The sequence below is a fragment of the Scylla paramamosain genome, chromosome 2 (assembly GCF_035594125.1).
Source record: "Scylla paramamosain isolate STU-SP2022 chromosome 2, ASM3559412v1, whole genome shotgun sequence".
Lineage (NCBI taxonomy): Eukaryota > Metazoa > Arthropoda > Malacostraca > Decapoda > Portunidae > Scylla > Scylla paramamosain.
This window is the reverse complement of record NC_087152.1, coordinates 13,402,501-13,425,000: the sequence shown is the minus strand read 5'-3', so window position 1 is coordinate 13,425,000 and position 22,500 is coordinate 13,402,501. Positions and strand designations below refer to the sequence as shown.

Sequence of the window (22,500 nt, the reverse complement as noted above, 5' to 3'; positions counted from 1 at the left end):
TGTTGATTGTTTGCTTGTGTTTTTGTTTGTTTGTTTGCTTTCATTTTCACTACTTCCATAATTTTGTCGTTGTTTATTACGGTTTTCTTGATTTTCTTTATTCTTGGTCTTTTCAGTATCATCTGATGTTTTTGGCTGTTGGTTTGCTTGTTTTAATTTGCATTGCTTCAATTCATCCTTCTTTGTTACGGTTTTTCAATAATGTGTGTCTTGTATTTTGCTTGTTCCTGGTTTACTATTATTTATTTATTCTTTCTTTCAGTATCTCTTGTCCTTTGTTTGTTTGTTTGTTTGTTTGTTTGTTTGTTTGTTTGTTTGTTTGTTTGTTTTCCACCGCTTCTATTTGTTGTTCTTTGTTGCGGTTCTTCTGATGTGACTTTTACATTTTCTTTGTCCCTGGTTTATTTACTTATTTTTCTTTTTACTGTCATCTGCTGTTTATTCGTTTGATTCTTATCACTTCCACTTTCATGGATTGCTTCCACTTATCGTTCTTTGCTTCGGTTCATTTGATTTGTCTTCTGTATTTTATTTTATACATGTATTTTCTTTCCTCACCACCCTTTGTTGATCACTTTTTTTTTTTTTTTTTACTGTTATTAATATTTTTTCTTCTTTGACACTTCAGTTTTAGTTGTTTCAGGTTCGCAGTTTTACTCTCACAACTGTGTCTTCAGTTAAAAATAAATTTTCAGTTTTTTTTTCCTCATATTTCTCCAAAGGTTATGCATTATATGCTTTTAAGTACATTATGGATCTTTCATATTCACAAAACCATCTTGAACCTTTCACTTTAGTCTTAGGAACAATATTTACTTTTCCACACAGCCACTCTGTTGAACTAATTACAGCAACATTTACATTTGACGCGTGATACTCTGATCCTCATAACATTCACTTTTGGAATGCTGTAAATGAGTGTCTTAGGAAAGCTGGAAGAGAGATAATGGTAGCATTAGTTGGAAATTTAGTTTGCCATGTATCTGTGTTCAGTAATAAAGACATAACACGTAATTCTTAGTTACGAGGTATTTTAGTTTTTACATCCATTCATCATTTTTTTTCTTATAATTGAATTAATTAATTTTCGAGCTACAAGCAACATACGAATAACATTACTAGTTGGTTACCTCTACGTGTACAGCTACTGCCTATGGTTCCTGAATCAAATTCCATAATGCGGGTTGGAAGAGCGAACGCAAAGCTTTTTTTTCTTAATTTATTTTTATTCTTATTGATTATTATTATTATTTTTATTCCTGATCTGCTTACATTTGTTTTTTTGAGATTTGCGATAGTTTAGCCTTGAGTATGATGATGATGATGATGATGATGATGATGATGATGATGGTGATGATGATGATGATGATGATGATAGTAATAATAATAATAATAATAGCATAGAGAGAGCGCTTAACTAAATTTCCTTTATCACTGGGGAAAAAGAAAGTGCCTTATTTGTTAAGAAAAGTCCAAACATTACGTACGCTCTGAAACACACACACACACACACACACACACACACAGGTAAAGTCTTCGCTTGTCACTTGGTAAGGTGAGGTTCGTGTCCCTCTCAGTCTGCCAAGTCAGTTTGCCATTGACGAGCGAGCAGTCACTGTCCTTGAGCGGCAGGCTGGCGTGTGTGGTATGTGAACAGTCTCAACCTTACTCGCTATTATGATCTTTGTCACTAGGCGTAATATTTGGCAATCACTAGTCTAGGCAGCGCTGATTCAAGATGGCATTGGTCCAGTACACACACACACACACACACACACACACACACTAATAGTAGAAAATTATATCTCTGACGAAAATATTAATAAGTGTCAAAAACTCTTATGACGCTTTGAGGAATATCATTATTGATACGCTATGTTTGCCATAGTTAAAGACAAAAAGGATTACTATCAAATTTCCAGTCTATTGCAAGAAATGAGAGGATTTAACAGAGTGTAGTTCTGCTCAAGAGATTATTGGCGTGTGAACGTACTCGCTTCAGCCTTTTATCAAACGAAATAAGTATAAAAATGTACGGAAGACATTCTCAGTATAATTAAGTGTTTTTCTGGCTTATTTGTCCACAATTTCTTTATAATTTGGGCCTTTAGTTGTCATGTAAACCTAATTCATCATAACAACAAATTTTGATACCAAAATTCAAATATATATATCGACCATGCATTCACTGACGTATTTGTAATCAGAATAATTTATGGCTTATGACAGGCGTGGATTTCAATACTGTAATTGTATTCACGTGTAACATAATACGACAAAACAACACAGTGATAAGAAAGAAAATCACGAAGCAGCAATGGCCTCTTAGGGCGTAGTTGACAGACTTCGTCTTAATTGGTGCACTTCGTTGGTGCAGTATGCGGTAGTAATAGATAGCATCTGTTAAATGGTGAATTATGAAGCTAGGAACGCCGCCTGGTACATTACAATTCCATAAAGTACATCTAAGTACGCAGGAAACACAAAACGTAAAGTAAGAATTCTGTGAAGTGCAAAGAAGTGAGCAGGTGACTGAATCAGAGACCGAACCATTGAAACAGTACCAAGCCTCGCGAGTCGAAAGGAGAGTGACGCAGCTGAGCAGCTGAAGGACGCCTGTGTGATGTGTGAACTGAGTGAAGATTGGGGTTAGAGTTAGAGTGAAAGTAAGATGCATGGTTCTTCTTGGTTTATAAAACAGTCTTTTATATACCGGGTGTCAGATCTGATTTGATTATGTGTCTCGGTATTGCGTTTGTAATGACACATCTTCAGTCTCTCGAGTTTTTCTTTGCTTGTGAGCTTGGCCGTGAGCGTGTGCGTGAGTGTGCTAAGGTGATGTCACGCTGGGCTAAAGCGGAGCCCACACACACGGGCAAAACAGCTAACAACATGACTGGTTGTGAACACTATGTTTTCAGTTTATTTAGTGGTATCATAACCTGTAGATGTGTGAACACTGTGAAGCGATAAAATACTATGAAGAGGACTTTCGGGATACATGAGAGCATAATGTGTCCGTAATTGCAGCTATCAGTACATATTGCTAGTGTACAGTGCACGGATAGTAACACCGCCATTGAAGTCTACACCAAAAGCTATCACTACTATGGCAGAAGAGCTAGTTATATATATATATATATATATATATATATATATATATATATATATATATATATATATATATATATATATATATATATATATATATATATATATATATATATATATATATATATATATATAATAATAATAATAATAATAATAATAATAATAATAATAATGATAATTGATTCCCTATCCTTGATTTAGAAACACACCATATTTAAATATAACAGCAAAAAGCGCGATGCTGTAATTCACAAGAATATCAGGCAAGGGAAGAGTGGTGGACTGTGTACGCAACTCCAAACATCAAGAGAAAGAAAAAAGAAAAAAAAATGCCACAGTCGCCTTTGAAGCACAATAAGATTGTGTTGGACTTGTTCGAATTTGTTATTTCAGTAAAATGAAACGAAACCTATAATCAGGAAAATAAAATTTAGTTAATACTGTTGAGAAGTGAGGAAACTGCTTAGCGAATCTGTCAAGCACATGTATTAGATACTCGTTTTTGCTCAGGCAACTTATAGGAAGCCATGACGGACTAGCGTATTCGTAGTATGATTCAAATCATTATGGTAAACTTCCTGAAATCAGGTGTCTGACACATTCTTGGGTGGTGTGCCGCGCCTTTTGCGGTGGTCGCCTCACAGCAGCTCGCTCCTATATATTCTTACTACTGATTTATTCATTTATTATTTTTTTTCGCTCATGTTATTTGAATGGTACCATCACGTTTTTCTCTGATATCATAATATCTAACTAATTTGATTGCTTATTATTATTATAATTATTATTATTATTATTATTATTACTATTATTATTATTATTATTATTATTATTATTATTATTATTATTATTATTATTATTATTATTATTATTATTTATCTATTTATTTATTTTATTTTTTTTTGTAGTCTTGTGATAGCTGCTAGTGCTGCTAAGTAAGTACATCGGTGAACACATTAAAGAGTAAATTACATCCGTCCTCTTTTATGATATCGAGAAACTTCCGTGTTTGGTGTGTTTACTGAGGCGAGTTTAGCTGGAACCTCATCTGACCGCATTCCATCTCCAGTATGCGAAAAAATCTGATTTCCTGATTTCCTCTTGCGACCTGAACAATTTGTGGTAGTAGTGGCTGGATGGGACTAACAGTTAAGAAGAAAAAAATAAAAATAAAAAATAAATAAATAAAATAAATAAATAAATAATAAAAAGTAAATAGATAATGAAATAAATCAATAAAATAAGATAAAAAATAGATCGGTGATGAAGTAAGAAATTCTTATCTACGAAATAACTATAATCATTTTAAATATTTAGGAAAATAGCTTAGATTCATAATTTCAGGTGATAAACCTAAGCACCACTATGCGGAAGTCGTTAAAACTGTTTATTAGTTAATATATTTTTAATAAAGCCTTTTAATGTAAGTCTGCAAACAAATACTTCCAAGTTTTTTGTATTTATCTTTACTATTTAGAGCAAATCTGGTCTACATAAAAAATAACAATAAAAATACTTGTTAGGTAGAGAGAAAAAGGGATCTGTAGTAGCACAAATTATTCTTTAAATAGGAAATATATCTAAAGATGAGCGCCCCCAGAATGTCACACACACACACACACACACACACACACACACACACACACACACACACACACATGGAAGTCTTCACCGACACTGCACCCAAGTAAACAAGACCCAGCTATAAGGCTTTGAAATAATTTGGCGTACATAACGAGATTACTGTTGGAGAGATGCATCGCTTTAGACTGTGGGAGGAGTGATTAACAACATATAATTTTTTACGAGTGCTTATCACTAGTGTTCCAAACCAGGGCCAAGAGCTATTTATTGGTACTAAGGTTACTAAGGTGTGTCATGCACAAAATTAAAAGTGTTTTTACTGAAGGCAAACCGTTAGGTGAAGAAAATTATGTATGCAGCAAGTTCTTTTTTTAATGTTTTTTCTTGCCGCTCTCGCATAAAAAAAAAAAAAAGTTCTGTAGGTACCGACTACACCTAGCAATGCCGGCGGCCAGGTGTGGGGAACTGTACCCGCGCCGCCTCTCCTTAGATTCTAGATACGCTTCACTTCTCCACATTCTTGAACCTCTGGTATCTTACCTCGACTACTTTTACAACAGGCTATCATGAATGTCGTGTGGGTTTTCGAAGGTGTCTTCATGATTCCAGTGATAGTATAGCAAATATCAGCACCAGCACTGGGGAAAAAAAAATAAAAATTTCCATGAGAATCTAACTAATCCTCTTTATGCACTCTGAAAATAGTATTTATGAGTGAACAAAGCGTTTAAGAATATGGTCCTCTATACCGTCGTAAAGCTGTATTCTTGTGATAAAACATCGTATAATAAAGCTCAACATCCCATTGGTCTTATTGCTTCTTTGTTGCATGGTTGGGATCATTTTGCTGTGAACTTTGCATAAATAAAGCATTCAGTTTGATGGGAGCTCCGGGAGGGGCATGGTGCTGGCGCGCGGGTGTCGGGGCTCCTCGGCACACTCCAGGACGTGCGATAAGCGATAAACACACACACACACACACACACACACACACACTCTCTCTCTCTCTCTCTCTCTCTCTCTCTCTCTCTACGTCTGCAACTACAATAACAATTGCTACTACTACTACTACTACTACTACTACGTATTACTGATGATAATAATAATAACGATTATAGTAATAGTAATAATAATAATAATAATAATAATAATAATAATAATAATAATAATAATAATAATAATAAGAAGAAGAAGAAGAAGAATCCCCTGCAAACTTCTAAGTAGAGGTTAGACTGTTTCATATCACCTCAGTGCCACGTAGCCTATATGATCAACTGATAAGAGAGCATGTATAAAACCAACCCACAAATGACCAGCATGATCCAGACGGATGTGGGGTCGCTCGGGTGGTGTCCGTCCGATGTCCCGTGGCGTGGCTTGCAAACCAGTCTTAGTTAATTTTTCTTGTCATGCTCTGTTCCGTCACTCGATAGCTTATGATTCTTTAATGTATATATGAATGTACAAAGAAGTGTCATGCTGCCTTAGCGTTCCCTGGATATGGTCTGTCCTGCCGCTGGGAGTGTTATCCTGTATTGCATCTCGGAACTAGTGGCCACATTAAAGTTACGTTTTATATAGGTAAATAAGTAAATACTGGATAAACAACTTTTAACCAACAAAGTAACTGATTGATCAATATCACTACTATTAATATATGAATACGAACAAGCAGAATAATGTAAAATAAATATAAATTGTTGAATACATAAAGGTTATTACAAACCACCACAAGTACATAGCAGGACAATGAAAATTTTTGCCAGAAACCTAACGTAAACCTTGCCGCGAATCTTAGGTATCTCCTAAGTTAGCGCTCCTTTACGTAGATAACACAATTGTCTCTTATCAACATGCAACTTATTCCATTTTTTATCCGCAAAGTTGCCATTACATCATCCGTCGCCTTTCGTGACGCATATAAGCAAAGGTTGTATTCCTTCTAATTTTGCGACACCGCTCCCTGGTAGAAGGACTTTATTAAATTTACTAACGCACTGCCCGCACCGTCCTTGTCATTATCCTTTCTGGCTTTAAAGTTGCCGGGTTCACTGTTTTCACCTCATGATTTAGTACACAGCTTACGGGAGAACACACACACACACACACACACACACACACACACACACACACACACACACACACACACACACACACACACACACGCACGCACACACACACACACAGAGAGAGAGAGAGAGAGAGAGAGAGAGAGAGAGAGAGAGAGAGAGAGAGAGAGAGAGAGAGAGAGAGAGAGAGAGATCATTAACATGCTTCTTACGATTAAATTTTCCATCATTAAAGTATAGAAGACCACCAAACGCTAGGGAGAGAGAGAGAGAGAGAGAGAGAGAGAGAGAGAGAGAGAGAGAGAGAGAGAGAGAGAGAGAGAGAGAGAGAGAGAGAGACTGTGTGTGTTTCATTACCTTACAGATCCCGAAACGCTGCTTGGGTGGTAATGAAAATATCTTTTATCAGAGATCGTGTCCATTGTCTATTAAAAATACTTATAATTGGTCCGTAAAATCAGTAACGACATTTTTTTTTTCTTTAGAGGAGATTAACCTGATTGATTGATTAAGTTACTGATTGATTGACTGATTAATTTAGCACCACAGCAGCGAGGTCATGTGGCGCCGGGTTTAATGGAAGCAAGACATATCTGGAATCGAGTGTTGTACTTCCGTCACCTTGATCTTTCACTGCTATTTGATACGTTTTTCCTCAGTCACTAACCACTCTGAGGCATCTCTTCTTGTTCTACAGCCACTTCAAACATTTTACTGGCTGAAAATTGCAATATTTATTCTTTTTTCATGCCTTCCTTTCTTGTAGATGCTTATAAAGAACGGATACATTGCTGTTAGTGCCGTGAATTGTTATATATCGCAGTGAAAGGTGTAATCTCTCTCTCTGCGGTGTTTCTCTTGTATGGTTACGAGAATGCAGAAGGGAGTCACGTGAAGTAAATATTGGTGAGTGTAAAGGCTGAAAACCGTGTGGCACTGATGAAGGTTTACAAAAAAAAAAAAAAAAAGAAAAAAAATGTAAGCCGTAAAAAAAAAAAAAAAGAATAGAGGAGTTCTCAATAATATTTCAAATCTTATGACACACACACACACACACACACACACAAAGAGAGAAAGAAAGAAAGAGGTAGAAAGATTTCCATAGACCGTAGTTTTGAATCGTAGAAAACATTGAAAGGCTGGAGACATTCTGATCTTAAATCTTCGAAATATTCTTATCTCAAACCCTAGACAAGTCAGGACAAAATGTAATGATGATGATGATGATGATGATGATGATGGTGATGATGATGATGATGATGATGATGATGATGATGATGATGGTGATGATGGTGATGATGATGATGATGATGATGATGATGATGATCTCAGTCATGATAATAATAAATAAATAATTAGATGAGCTCTCAAAAATAGTCTGGATTTAAGTCTTAGAGAAAAATAATAATAATGTAGAAAAATAAAAATTGATACAAAAATGATAAACAAAGCAATAAAGAATGGCACAGAAAAATTTAGAGACACTGAACAAAATAACAATCTTAAAAACTAAAAAAAAAAAAAAATCAAATAGAACTTAAGAAAAGAAAGAAAATAAAAAAAGAGTAAAAAAGAATATAGAAAAATTTAGCCGCTACGGAAAAACAATCTTAAACCTAAAAAAAAAAAAAAAAGAAAGTAAAAACAGGACTAGAAAAGCAAGAACGAAAATAGCAACAACAACAACAACAACAACAAAAGTCTCTTCTAATTCACCTTTAACAGTAAGATTGCTGGATAAGTTTCGATGCTCCTTCCCCGTGGTCGCTCAAGGACATCATCGGGAGCGTGAGGGACCCCCCACCCTCCCTTTGCAGTGGGGAGCGAGTGCACCTGCTTGCGAGGGTACTGAAAGTCGTGGAAGCTACCTTGTGTGACAGGCATCCAAGGAACGAGGTACGAGTGTGGAGTTTTACGTGAATATAAGTAATCTCTGTTTTGTTGTGGGGTTTGTTAGGTTAGGTTAGGTTAGGTTAAGTTAGGTTACGTTAGGGTAGATTACGTTACTTTAGGTTAGGTTAATTGCGTTAGGTTGGGTTAGGTTAGGCTACTGATCTGACTCTATCAATCTCTCTCTCTCTCTCTGTGTGTGTGTGTGTGTGTGTGTGTTTATCAATCTATTTATCTATGCATATGTCATTGTAATTATCTCTATTTGTTTGCCAATCAATCAAGCAATCAATCAGTCTTTCAGTCTACCAGTATATCTATCTATGTACCTACTTACCTATATATCTAACATAACACATCCTAACCTAACCTAACCTAACCTACCTACTTACCTATATATATCTAACAGAACACATCCTAACCTAACCTAACCTAACCTAACCTAACTTAACCTAACCTAACCTAACCTAACATAAACCATCACAAGTATACTGAGCTTGATGTATTCCGTTATGACAAGCTGCAATTATAGAAAGACGACCGGATACAAAATGCGAGTTTCACTTTACTACAAGCCTGGATACATAACTTGTACAGTCTCTGCGGCACAGCTAACGCACGCACGCCGCCAGAGATGAGACCATGACGCCTCTACGTACGTAAAAAATCCACCAAAGTAAAGTCCACTCACGAAGATTCCTCTTTGAAAACTGTCACTCAGATAATTCTCCCGGTGACAAATTTCCGCAACCCAACCTAATCTAACCTAATCTAATCTAATTTAACCTAAAATAGCCTAATGTAATCTAAACTAACTAAACCTGATATAACCTAATTTAACTAAACCTAACCTAACGACCCAATATAACTTAATCTAACCCAACTAAACCTAACGTAACTAAATCTTATATAATCTTATTTAAGCGTAACCTAATCCTATAGAATCTAGCCTAACTTAACGTAATCTAACATCACTTTTAACTAAACGTAACGTAACGTAACCTAACCTAACTTAACCTCACCTGACCTGACCTAACCTAACGTAATCTAACATGACTTCTAATTCCTAACTTACCTAACATAATCTTATTTATCGTAAGGGAATTATTCTTAAATCATGTTGAATGGAATATTCGTAAGGGAAATTTACTTCAGTGGAACTTCGGGTATATGAGAACGAAACGATCTTCAGTAGAAGTTAAGATCTCTTCTTTAAGCGTCTCGGTGTCTTATCTTCACAACTTTAAAGAAGCTCAAACGGACGTTATTGGGTTTTTCAGCGTATGTGATAGTTTGACAAAGATTCTACATCATAAGTGGGGAAAAGCACCCTTGGGAACGTGACTAATAAACTGTATGAGATCTTGAAAATAATTTTGATGAGAGAACAAAGCATATGAGAACACAAACCGTAAAAATACAATAGATACACGTGAATAGACGATTCTATTGATAGTTCGGCAAAGATTCTGCACCATTAATAAGAAAAAAAAAACACCCTTGAAAACGTGACTTATAAACTATGACATCTCTAAAAACAGTCCTGATGGGAGACAAAACATTTAAGAACACGTAGAAACACAGAAATAGATCAAATAAGCGTGTAAGACCTAAAGCTACGTGACATTACGAGGCTGAGTGAAGCAGCGAGGTCACGGTGGTGGTGGTGGTGGCGGCGATAAGAGTACAGTGCAGCGTAGTAGATTAGAACAAAGTAAGTTTTCTTCCCCGCCAGTGTTGGGTGGCAGAACAATGGATCTGTTCGCGTGCTGTGTGTTATCTCAGGAAAGTCTCTCCCATGACAACGGATTTTCTTTTAACCAATAAAGATGCATTATGACGCCTTCACTTCCTCCTCCTCCTCCTCCTCTTCCTCCTCCTTCTCCTCCTTCTCCTTCAGCTCCAGTTCCGCGTCGCCCTCCTCCTCTTCTTCTTCTTCTTCTTCTTCTTCTTCATTCTCATCCACCCCTTCTCCCTGCTCCTTTTATTCTTCTTTCTCTTCCCCGTTCTCCTCCCTCATAGCTGAATGTTCAAACGATGATGATGAGGGGAAGGGAGGAGGAGGATGAAGCGAAGGAGGAAGAGGAGGAGAAGAGCTGTGGAGGTGACGGTCGTGAGATGCTCAGGGTTACGACCAGAGGGTGATGCTGCAGTTATATGTAGGGACCTGACGACTACTACTTCTGCTGCTACTACTGCTGCTACTACTATTGCTACTACTACTACTACTACTACTACTACTACTACTACTACTACTACTACTACCACCACCACCACCACCACTACCACCACTACTACTACTACTACTACTACTACTACTACTACTACTACTACTACTACTACTACCACCACCACCACTACTACTACTACCAACACCACCACCCTCACAAACACCACTACCACCAACACTACTACTACTACTACTACTACTACTACTACTACTACTACTGTGATGATGCTGCTGCTGCTGATAATAATAATAATAGTAATAATAATAATAATAATAATAGTAATAATAATAATAATAGTAGTAGTGATAATAATAACAATAATGATAATAGAACTGACGGTCACAATCATCTCCATCATCAGCATCAACAGTCACCATCTTTTTCACCATCGTCACGTTCACTGCCATGATCATTTTCTTCACCACGACTGTCACTACGAGTACCATCATCATCATCACTACCACCATCATAATTATCATCATCGTTATCATCATCATCATCATCATCATCATCACTACCACCATCATAATTATCATCGTTATCATCATCATCATCATCATCATCATCATCATCACAATCATCATTATCATTATCAACATCATCGTCATCATAATCATCACCATAATAATAATAATAATAATAATAATAACAATAATAATGATTGATGTCATCACCATGACCATGATGATCATCATCTTCATCAGAAACAATAGCAGTATCATAGTTATCATTATCACTGTCTTATTCATTGTGCAAGTATGATGATGATGGTGATTATGATAATGATGATAATAATGATAATAATGATGACATTTATAGTTATCATAATCAGCACCATCACAAAGGCCATGACCACCACCACCACTACCAACAACAACAACAACAACAACAACAACATACATAATTAACAACACAATCATCACCACCACACTAAAACTACCACTACCATAACAATCATTACCATAATAACACTAATCATAATCATCACAACCATCCTCATCATCACCACTATCCTCACCATCCTCACCATCACCATCATTAGCAGCACAATCATGAGCACAGCGGACACTCGCCCCACATCACGTCACAATATATTTATACACCTGGACAAAGTGGCACCGGGTTTTACCTCTGACATTCATCGCTCTATTCCATCACAAGAGAGAAAAAGGGGAATATGGGAGGAGGGGAGGCAAAAAAGGGGAGAGGGAGAGGGTCGGCGAAGAAGGGGCGAGGGTGAGGGAAGAGGAAAGTGAATTGGGGAAGAGGGGAAATGCAGAATGCCACGGTCACCTTGAGTCGCTCGCCTGGATGCTGGCGTCCAAGCGAAAATCCAGGCATGTTTTTAAGAAGCGGCGAGTTCTAGTTTCCTTGAGTCTGCCCGTTACGCTCGGCCGTCACAGAAAACGTGTAAAAAAAATTACGCTGGACTGAGATGAAGAGAGAAGATAATGGAGGACTTGTGAGAAGAAAGCGAGAGAGAAAGAAAGAGAGAGACCGAGAGAGAGCGAGAGCGAGAGAGAGAGAAAGACAGAGAGAAAGAGAGAGAGAGGAAACGACGAAATAGAAAGGGAAATAAGGAGAGAGAGAGGGAGAGGGAGGTGAGAAAATAGAGGGCGGACATTATATGAACAATAAAGATGCAGAGGGAAGGGGAAAGGGGACGAGAAAGCAGCGATTACTCTCCCCTCCCCAGCCAAGAGAGGGGAGTTAAGGGATGGCCTCAAGGGGGAGAGAGAGGGGAAGCAGAGACAAAGACGGGAAGTAGGAGGGGAGTGAGAGAGGGGAGACAGAGACAAAGAAGGGGAGGAAGAGGGGAGAAGGAAGGGTAGAGAGAAGTAAATAATACGAGGGTAAGGGGAGACTTGGAGAGGGAAAGGAAGGCGAGTTGGGTAGGGGTGGGGAGGGCATGACCAGTACCCTAGCCACCCTACCCACTCACCTCACCTCACCCCTCAACCTGTCCTGCCGTCCCCTCCCCGACCTGCTGGAGGATTCAAGACGCAAGGCGCGCCTCTAACGCTCTCTCTTTCTCTCTCTCTCTCTCTCTCTCTCTCTCTCTCTCTCTCTCTCTCTCTCTCTCTCTCTCTCTCTCGCTGCAAGTCCTTGATTGTGTGGCGTCTTGGTGTTGTATGTCCGTGTGTGTGTGTGTGTGTGGGCGTGTATGTGGGCGTGGGCGTGGGTGTATTGTGTTGTGTGTTAATGTGTGCTGTGTGTGTTAATTGAGTAGTGTCTTAAAGAACATTCATTGTCATCTTGAACCTTGATTTCTATGTACGTCTTGGTGTGTGCTGCGTTGTGGTGTGTGTGTGTGTGTGTGTGTGTGTGTGTGTGTGTGTGTGTGTGTGTGTGTGTGTGTGTGCGTGTGTGTGTTGAGGTAGTAGCGTCTTGGAAAGCATCTTGAGCCATGAGTCTGACGTCTTATCTCACCCGTACATTACTCACAACTGATTCCTCGCTTCTGTCCTAATAAACCATAGCATTATTCCTTCCCTCCTTCCTCCTACCGCTCCTTTCCTTCCTCACTCCTCCTCCGCTCGGACTATATCAACACACACACACACAGACACACACACACACCTTAGTAAACTCACCGCATCCAACGACACAACTCCGGCCTTTCATACCTGGCCTAACACCCCCTATTTCAACTTACCCCAATCTTCCCCGTGCTCTTCCTCTCCCCCAATCCTAAATCTCACACGCGGCACGCCTCCCTCGAACCTCTCATCATAAGAACGTAATTATCGCTGTACTAACACGCTTTCCGCTCCTCAGGTACTTGTTGTGGCCAGTAGCTGCATGGTGCGGATTCCATCACTGTCTCGTATAATTACAATCACCTGGCATCACGAACCCTCTTAACTTTAACTCCGTGGTCCGTTTATGCGATTAGATCCTCTTAAATAGGCTCATCTCGCGGTATTTACACGATTAGATCCTTTATATAGACGCATCTCACGCTCTTTTGTTTCTGGCTACTGTTACGAAAACAGGTTTTTATTTGTCCATTTTTTTTTTTAATTTTTTAGTGTGACATGAATTTTCTTAACCTCGCGTCTTATTTATGCTATTAAACCCTTTAAAAATTATGTTAGGTTAGGTTAATTTAGGTTAGGTTAGGTTAAGTTAGGTTTAGTCTCATTCCCCACTGCTTCTCCTCTTAACATTACCGTTCATGATTTCTCACTGACACGAAACTCTTAATCCCACGCCCCTTTTATACTATTAGGCCATAAAAAAAAAAAAAAAAAACACGTTACGTCAGTTCAGGTTAAGTAGGCGCATCTTTCGCTGCATCTCTTCGTGTTATCAAAATGACCCTCGGCTCAACACTATTACTCTGAGCGCACACACGCCTACGCCTATCCCCGCCCCTCCTCCTCCTCCTCCTCCTCCTCCTCTTCCTCACCTGCATGGGCCGGAAGTCGCACGCGCCGCACATAATAAAACACGAGTCACTCACTTACTACATCTTCGGGAACTCTCTCTCTCTTCCTCCTCCTCCTCCTCCTCCTCCTCCTGCGTGTCTTCCTCTTTCTGCATCTTCTCCTCCTCCTCCTACATGTCTTCCTCTTTCTGCATCTCCTCCTCCTCCTGCGTGTCTTCCTCTTTCTACATGTCCTCCTCCTCCTCCTTCTCATCCTCCTCCTTCTCCTCCTTCAGCCTTCAATTAATCATATCAACATCCGAGGCAATTGTAAAAAAAAAAAAAATTGTTGTGAGTCATATTGTATGTTTTGTCCTCATTTGGTTGATGATTGATGAGAGAAAATAATGAGCTAGTGGGTTGTATGATGCTCCCCGTACTACTGCTACTACTACTACTACCACTACTACCACTACTACTACTACGACTACTACTGGTACAACTAAAGACCCTGGTAATAATAATAAAGAGGGCCAGAGTACTATATCCTGCTACAATGGTGTCAATACGTGCAATGCTTTTCGGTGTAATTAGACCAAACAACCGCACGTGACAGGAAGCGTGGCAAGTAATTGGCGGTAGGGTCAAGGAATGGTTTGGGTAGTGATAATAAGCCTTGGAGTCCATTATCCCATTAGAACAGTCAGTGCAATGCCTACGTGTTTCTTGGTACAATCAAACCCGAACAATTACATGTATTAGCAGGCGAGGGAGGTAATTGTCGATGGAATGAAGGCATGTTTTGCTTGTAGTATTATTCTGACAGCGGTAATGAGGCCAGGAGTGCGATACCCTCCCATAACAGTGCCAATACGGTGCCTCCACGCCTGGCGGTACAATCAGGGGTCACAATCACACCTATTAGTAAGCGTGGGAGGTGATTGGAGGTGGAATTAAGGTATATTCTGGATAGCCGCAAGACAAGTTAAACAGTTGCCACCTTACCTTTCGTGGGCAGTATTGATCATGACATGAAGGGGCAGGGAAACCTGACATGTGACGTCACACCACTCTCTTCTTCCCATTGGTTGGATTCAATTACGTGCTCTCCTCGCAGGGTCCTCATTGGCCACGGGATTCTACTTCTACTGACATCGGGACCCGTGTATGGGTGGCGGCGCTCCTTCCTTATCGACGTCATCCTTATCGACTTCCCTCATTGGTGGGTAAGTACTCATTGATGTCACGTGCGTGGGTGTCTAGCGGCGGCGGCGGCGAAGGTGGTGGAGGTGGAGGTGGTGGTGGTGGTGGTGGTGTCTCGGACGCGTTCACACCTGTTAAGTTAAGAAAGTCAGGTTTTGAAGGCCGTTTTGGGCGTGGGAGGGAACGGGGGGGGGGATGGTTTTTGTACGAGTATATGGACTAGATGCTAAAATGCTTATGGCTTTTTAACTTAAAAAAGGTTCTGTTTTTGAAGACTGTTCTGGATTGACGAAGGAAAGGAAAAAGGATGAAATTTTCGTGTATGAGCTAATCGGTAATATTGTAATAGGTTTTTAGTTATATTTTTTAAAGGCTGTTTGGGAGCGAATACGAAGAGAAAAGGGATGAATTTACGTCCGTGGGTTGGTTAGCGTTAAAATTACGATAGTCAGTTAAAACAGTCCTGGGTTTTGAGATTCCTTTGTTGGAGGGTCAGGAGTTAGGCAAGGAGGGCGAATGGTTTGCCTCCGCCGACTAGTTAATTGGTTACCGCTAAGACGATGACAAGCTTTTAGTTTGCCTACAATAGCGGCTGACTGGTTGCCGCTAACATTAGGACAAGTTTTTCATTGTTAGTGATAGGATGTTAATGTTCAGCATATTGTAGATGAGTTTAGCTTAGACTGGATTAAGTTTCATTAGGATAGGTTAAGTTAGGTTAGATTAGGTTAGGTTAGACTCACTGTAATGTTAATGCATACGGTATTATAAACGTTTTGGGTTTAATATTGCATGTTGATAAAAAGGTGAAAGTTAGGTTAGGTTAAGTTAGATTAGGTTATAATAGATTAAGTTAGTCTCACTGGAAAGTTAATGTTAATATTGCATGCTTATATAAAGGTGAAAGTTAGCGGCTACTGATCTATAATACGTCTGTAAGAAGGGCGTTGTATTAATACCACTTTTATGATTAATTTGACTGCTACTTGCATTTCCTAGTTGTATCAATATGTGCACAACAACAGTCATAGGCAGCGGATGTGCTTAGTGTATCTTAGTTTGATTTTGTTCCTTTATTACTGAGCTTCAATTGCGCAGCTTATGTAATTATCTGATTGCCTGTTTGTTGACCTCTTTATTGTTTCTTAGACGAGGAGTTTTTAGGTTTAGTTCTTTTATTTGTTTTGTTTATTTTATTCTTAATCCATTCTGCTCGGCCGCACCTTCCGACTGGGAAAAGGGCACTGGTGTAAATTTCTAGTACATAAACATTATCTTCCTTATTACTATTACTACTACTACTACTACTACTACTACTACTACTACTACTACTACTACTATTATTATTATTATTATTATTATTACTATTATTATTATTATTATTACTATTATTATTATTATTATTATTATTATTATTATTATTACTATCATCATCATCATCTTATTATCTACTACTGCCACCACCACCACCACCACCACCACCACCACCACTATCACTACTACCAATATAATTCTTACCTGCATGCATTCCCTGCGTTGGTTCGGCAGTGGCAGGGATAAAGAGAAGCCGCGGCGAGGAGCTGTGCATGGCGAGGAGGAAAGCGAGGCGCCGCAGACTGAATAACACACAAGTTGATCCGCCTTGCTCGAACACACTTTTCTTTTTACCAGTCAAGCTGCATCTGGGAAAAAAAAAAAGAGAGAAAAAAAAGGAAAGAGAAAAATAAAGTTATTATTCACCGTACAAAGAGAGGTATCGGATTTATAGATATATATATTATACACGTAAGGTGATATATATTGTAGCGCAGGTTTAATATATAGCAAAACTGATGTGGTTATTTACCTTATGATAACGTTACCTGGTATAATTAAGAGCTTCTCTATGACTTCCTATCGAAAAGGAGGATGAAACAAATAAAGAAAAGCATTAGCGGCTAATGAGGATGAACTAGAAATGGAAGAAATTTAGGTTGAGAAATATCTGTAGGCAAAAATCATGTGTTAACAGAATATACCTGGAACCTTCGCTATAACTCACCATGACAAAGAAAGACAAAAGAAAACAAGTAGAATTAGCGGCTGAAGAGAAAGCGAAATCTGGGTCAAGAAAGCATGTGTAGAAGAAGCAATCTGCAATAGAAGTAGGTGAGAGGCAGGCAGGGAAGACTTACTCTGCGTCCATGACAAGACAAGGCCGGACATTCAGTTTTTGCCGGGCTGGGTCTTTTAGACGTGGCGAGCTCGAGCGGCGCGGACGGGGCGGGGGCAGGAGAGGACACAGGAGTCAGGCAGCAGCAGTCCCGCTATCCACCGCGCCGTCACTCACCGCGATACAAATACACACCGATGGGTCACACAAACGCCCACTGAGCTTTTTCCTTGATTTTTTTTTTTTTTCTTATTCGTAAGCTGACTTTTTTTTTTTTTTTTTCTCCTATCGTGTCTGCAGCGCTTGACTTCCGCATTTAAAGGAAACCTACCACGGGCGATGCAAGGGAAGGATTCGGGCGGTCACTTTCAGCTTTCCGCAAAATTCCTATGATAAGTGACTCGGATAAGCTTTTAATTTTCACCCATTTATTTATTTTATCTATTTATTTATTCGTTTATTTTGTACATGTAAGCTACACCGTCCACGTTTTCTTCATATCGTCTTGTTTCCAGAGCTTCATGAAGTAAGTTAGTACGGCACACACACACAAACTGTTTTAGCAAATAGATTTTTTTTTATTTATATTTTCTTTTTCTTCCAGTAATCTATACTTTTTTGTTTTCATTGCATCATCTCGTTCGCGGTGCTTGCTTAAGTAGGGAAGTTAGCACGGCACAGTTAAACAAAGATAAGTTGCAACAAACACGCCGCAAGTTTTTTCTCTTCATTTTTTTCTAACAGTAAGCTACGCATCTACTTTTCCTTGCATTACGTATTTTTCTCACCGCTTTTAATGAGAGAGAGAGAGAGAGAGAGAGAGAGAGAGAGAGAGAGAGAGAGAGAGAGAGAGAGAGAGAGAGAGAGAGAGAGAGAGAAAGAAAGCTAGTGCAGGAATCAGGCAGGGATTATTAGCAACTTATAAATAAACAAAGATAAGTTACAACAAACACTGATAGACTTTTTACTCTTAGGTTTTCATATTAATCATCAGTAAAGGTACATACGTAATTTATGTCTGCTTATCATTTTGTCTACAGCGCGTCACTTCCGTAATTAAAGAGAATTCAAAACACGTCCCCAAACATGCGCTAAATTTCGCCCCTTACCTTATTGATTTACTCGAAAGCTTCACCAGTATTATTATTTCTGCACAACTTATTTCTGCTTATCACTTTGTCTACAGCGCGTCACTCCCGTAATTAAAGAGAATTCAAGACACGTCCTCAAACATGCGGTAAATTTCGCCCTTACTTTATTGATTTACTCGAAAGCTTCACCAGCATTACTTTTTCTTTTCTTTTTTTTTTTCTTTCCGCCATATCGTCTTTTCTGCAGCGCGCGCCTGACTCCCGCTATTAAAGGCAAACCAGCGCAAGAGGAGGAATGCGGGAAAGCGGACGCCTCAGAAAATACCACGAGAAGCTACAGTGAATTACGGAAACAATATATATTTCTCTGTATGTGTGTGTGTGTGTGCGTGTGTGTGCGTGTTTTTCTATTTGAATTTGTTACTTTACTTATTTATTTTTCAGGCTAGATCATTTACAGTGTCTTGCCTGCATCGCTAGGTCCTCGTGATTTAGGGCAACATATCACGAGAGACGTAGAATTAATAAGTGCAGGAGTTCACCAGCTTTCCTCAGCACCGCAGGGAAATAAGTTGTGATGGATCAAACAGTATAATTTTCCTCTTAGATTTTTTTTCATTTATCTTTTTTTTTTCTTTTTTTTTCATGTTTGCATCGTGGATTCTCCATTCGTAACCTACAGTTTAAATTTTTTTTTTTTTATTATTATCTATTTATTTATTTATTTATTTTATTTGTTCATTTTGCGGAGAAACATCAGGGAGGATGTCAATGTATACGAGCCGGGTATCCACTGTCAGCGCCTTACAAAGAAACGATTAATTTCCTCCCTTGTAAGATTTTGTATCCCGTAAGCTACTTTATTTTCCGTCATCTCTGCAGTGTTTGACTCTTGAAATCCATAGAAAATCACCATTACAGAAGAAGTGTTTCATTCAACCAGCCACTGTCAGCACCGCGCAAAAAAAGCGATTGATTTCGTGCCTTAGATTTTTTTACATGTAAGCTACGCTATTTTCCATCTGGTCCGCTGCGCTTGACTTCCGAAATCCAAAGAAAACCTGCGCTGAAGAAAAATAAGTGTGCGAGTCAGGTAGCCACCGTCAACGCTTCACAAAGGAACAACAAATTCTCTCTCTATTTATTTATTTATTTATTTTTTTTTTTAACCTTGATTTTCAGTATTTTCCATCTTTTCTGCTGCACGTGACTCTAGAAATCCAAGGGAAACCTACACTAGAGACGTAAGTGATTTGATAATCCACCACCATCGCCTCACAAATAAGAATGAATTATTTACCTAAAATCTATATCCGAACACTAGCTTTCATCTTGCCTGCAGCGCTCGACTCCCAAGATCCGAAGAAAACCAACATTAGAGTACATAGAGGTAAGCGTATGAGACAGCTAACTACTCTATGCGCCTTATAAAAAGCAATTAATTTCCTTCTTACTTTAAGGTACACCATTTTTCAGCTTGTTTGCAACGCTTGACCCCCCCGAAATCGAAAGAAAACCACCACAGCAAAAGGAGAGTTTCGATCAGCCAGCCACCATCAACGCCTCACAAATAAGGATGAATCGTCTACCCAAAAGTCTTTACCCGTACTCTACCATTTCATCCGCAGCGCTTGACTCCCGGAATCAAAACAAAGGTACCACTAGAGAAGAAGCGTTTTAGTCAGCCAACCACCACCAGCGTCTCACAAATAAAAATTAAATATATACCTAAAAATTTGAACCTTTATCTTTTATCCTGTCCGCAGTGTTTGACTCTCAAAATCAAAATCCAGTCACCACCAGCGCCTCACAAATAAGAATGAACTAAAAATTTGTACCCGTACACTACCTTTCATCTTGTCCGCAGCGCTTGACTCCCGCCATCAAAACAAAGGCACCACGAAGTAAAGAGTGCTGGCGGACAAGACTCGCGCTGACCCTAACACTAACATATCGGCCCGCCCGGGGAAGCAAAGCATCACGCGGACCTCACGGCAAACGTTCCCGGAAGTGTCCCAGCGGTCATATCGTACACTTGGCAGCTCTAAACAAACACTGCAGGCAAGGACCACTCATTGACTCGCCCACACCTCACCCCCATCCCGCCACCTCACCCCGGCATAAAAGGGAAATGTGTTTTTTCATCGCTGTATTAATGTAATGCTGAAGCGCCGTGGAGGGATGGTGTCCGGTGAAGCTGCTTTGTTGAGGTAGTGAGGGATGGGCGTGTCTCCTCCGCGTGTACGGGTGATTGCTTTGATTGATTAGTCTAATGCGCCGCCACAACTGGGTCATATAGCGCCGCACATCAAAAATCTTAAGGTAAAATTAATTAAAAGCTAAGATCGTGTTGATGCTAGAAATAGAATCGCTTTGATTTAATGCGTTAAAACAGTTGGGTCGTAAGGCATCTCACGTCAGAATTGTTAAACTACATTCTTTCCTTAAAGATAAGGTGAAACAAAATAGCGCTGCGTAAAGATAACGATGCTGGAAAACAATTATAATGATTTAAGGTACCACAACAAAATCATGTAAGGCAGCACGTCAGAAATATCTAAACAGAAAAATAAATCCATAAAACAAATCTGGTATAAAGTAAAGTAAATTGATGTAAAGGTAACGATGCTTAAATTAAAATAATACATTCCCAGTTAGCGTAAGTGAGACTGGATTGAAATGAGGCAAAACAAGTGAATCTCTTTCTCCCCACATAGCTCATGGAGAAGGCCAAGGAAGTTAACCAAGCCGCCCTCTCAGCTCACAACACCTCCACATCGCCCTTGTGTTGCTGCAATGGCTGCCGAATCTTATTAACACGTTTTCGGCGTAATTACAACTTCTTTAGTGAAATGAAATAGTTAAGATAAACGAGCTATTTTTGACACGGTTATAAGATCTTTAGGGAAATAAGACTGGAGAAAACAAACTAATTTTTTTGGCACAATCGTAACTTACTTGGTGAAATGAAATAGTCTTGGCAAATAAGTTAGTTTTAATGCATAGGATCTGAGAACACACCCACACTGCCTGACTGCTGCTCCTCGTTATTAGGTGTAGAGGCAGAGCGTTACAAGTGTGCTGTGTTCATCATGCCTCCACTACTGTACGTACAGACAGCCTCCTGTAAGACAATAATCGATATTTACGTATATATACATCACCCTCGCCATCAGGGGGGAGGAAATTGCAGGCGCCGAGGCCACACACACACACACACACACACACACACACGTACACGTTTTACTCAATCTAGATCTGAAATAATCGTCTTCATTAAACGTGCATGAACTGAAAAACTCGGCGCTGCTTTAATGATTCATCGTGTGGTGCGTCCGAAGCTGGTGCTACTCAGAGGACGGCGGCGCGGGGTAGGAGAGCTGGTAGTAGACCCTGAAGCAATCCACGAGGCCCACCAGACACACGCTGGCGGTGATGGCGAAGAGAACCTTGTCCACCGGCCCGCCCTTGATGTGAACTGGGAGGCCGTTTGGTACCTGGGAGGGGATGAGAGAGGGAGAGGAGATGTGTGTGTGTGTGTGTGTGTGTGTGTGTGTGTGTGTGTGTGTGTGTGTGTGTGTGTGTGTTTTAAGAGTTTATAACTATATATATTTTTTTATGAATTCTTGTTTTTTAATTAAATTTACTTATTTCGAGAAAGTTATCCTTGGCAAATACTCGAATGACTTGACTCTTTGTTTGTTTGGTTAGAATATTACGTGTAAGAATTTGCTCGGAGTCAAAATCGTTGTAGTTTATCATGTTTGTGTATACATGTTGTTGTTGTCAGTATAATATC

The 22,500-nt window shown here is 39.3% G+C and overlaps 2 protein-coding genes across 4 annotated transcripts in view; one reads left to right on the top strand and one right to left on the bottom strand.

Annotated features, from left to right (window-relative positions):
- LOC135110463 (uncharacterized) overlaps positions 1–22,500 on the bottom strand; it is a 46,682-nt gene that overhangs the window by 5,674 nt on the left and 18,508 nt on the right. Inside the window, exons 3-6 of the mRNA XM_064022824.1 lie at positions 17,633–22,198; positions 16,977–17,140; positions 8,481–15,589; positions 1–932 (exon numbers count right to left, since the gene is read on the bottom strand). The exon at positions 1–932 is cut by the window's left edge and continues 378 nt beyond it. Coding sequence (XP_063878894.1) covers positions 22,049–22,198 — 150 coding nt within the window. The 3' untranslated portion in view covers positions 1–932; positions 8,481–15,589; positions 16,977–17,140; positions 17,633–22,048. The remainder of the gene's footprint in view (positions 933–8,480; positions 15,590–16,976; positions 17,141–17,632; positions 22,199–22,500) is intronic.
- Positions 15,279–22,500, top strand: part of LOC135110420 (nucleoplasmin-like protein ANO39) — a 130,467-nt gene continuing 123,245 nt past the window's right edge. For all 3 annotated transcript variants that reach the window (XR_010273257.1, XM_064022747.1, XM_064022756.1), the window contains exon 1: positions 15,279–15,481. Coding sequence is in view for 2 of the 3 variants with exons in the window: in XM_064022747.1 (XP_063878817.1) it covers positions 15,287–15,481 (195 nt within the window). In the remaining variant the exon portion in view is untranslated. The remainder of the gene's footprint in view (positions 15,482–22,500) is intronic.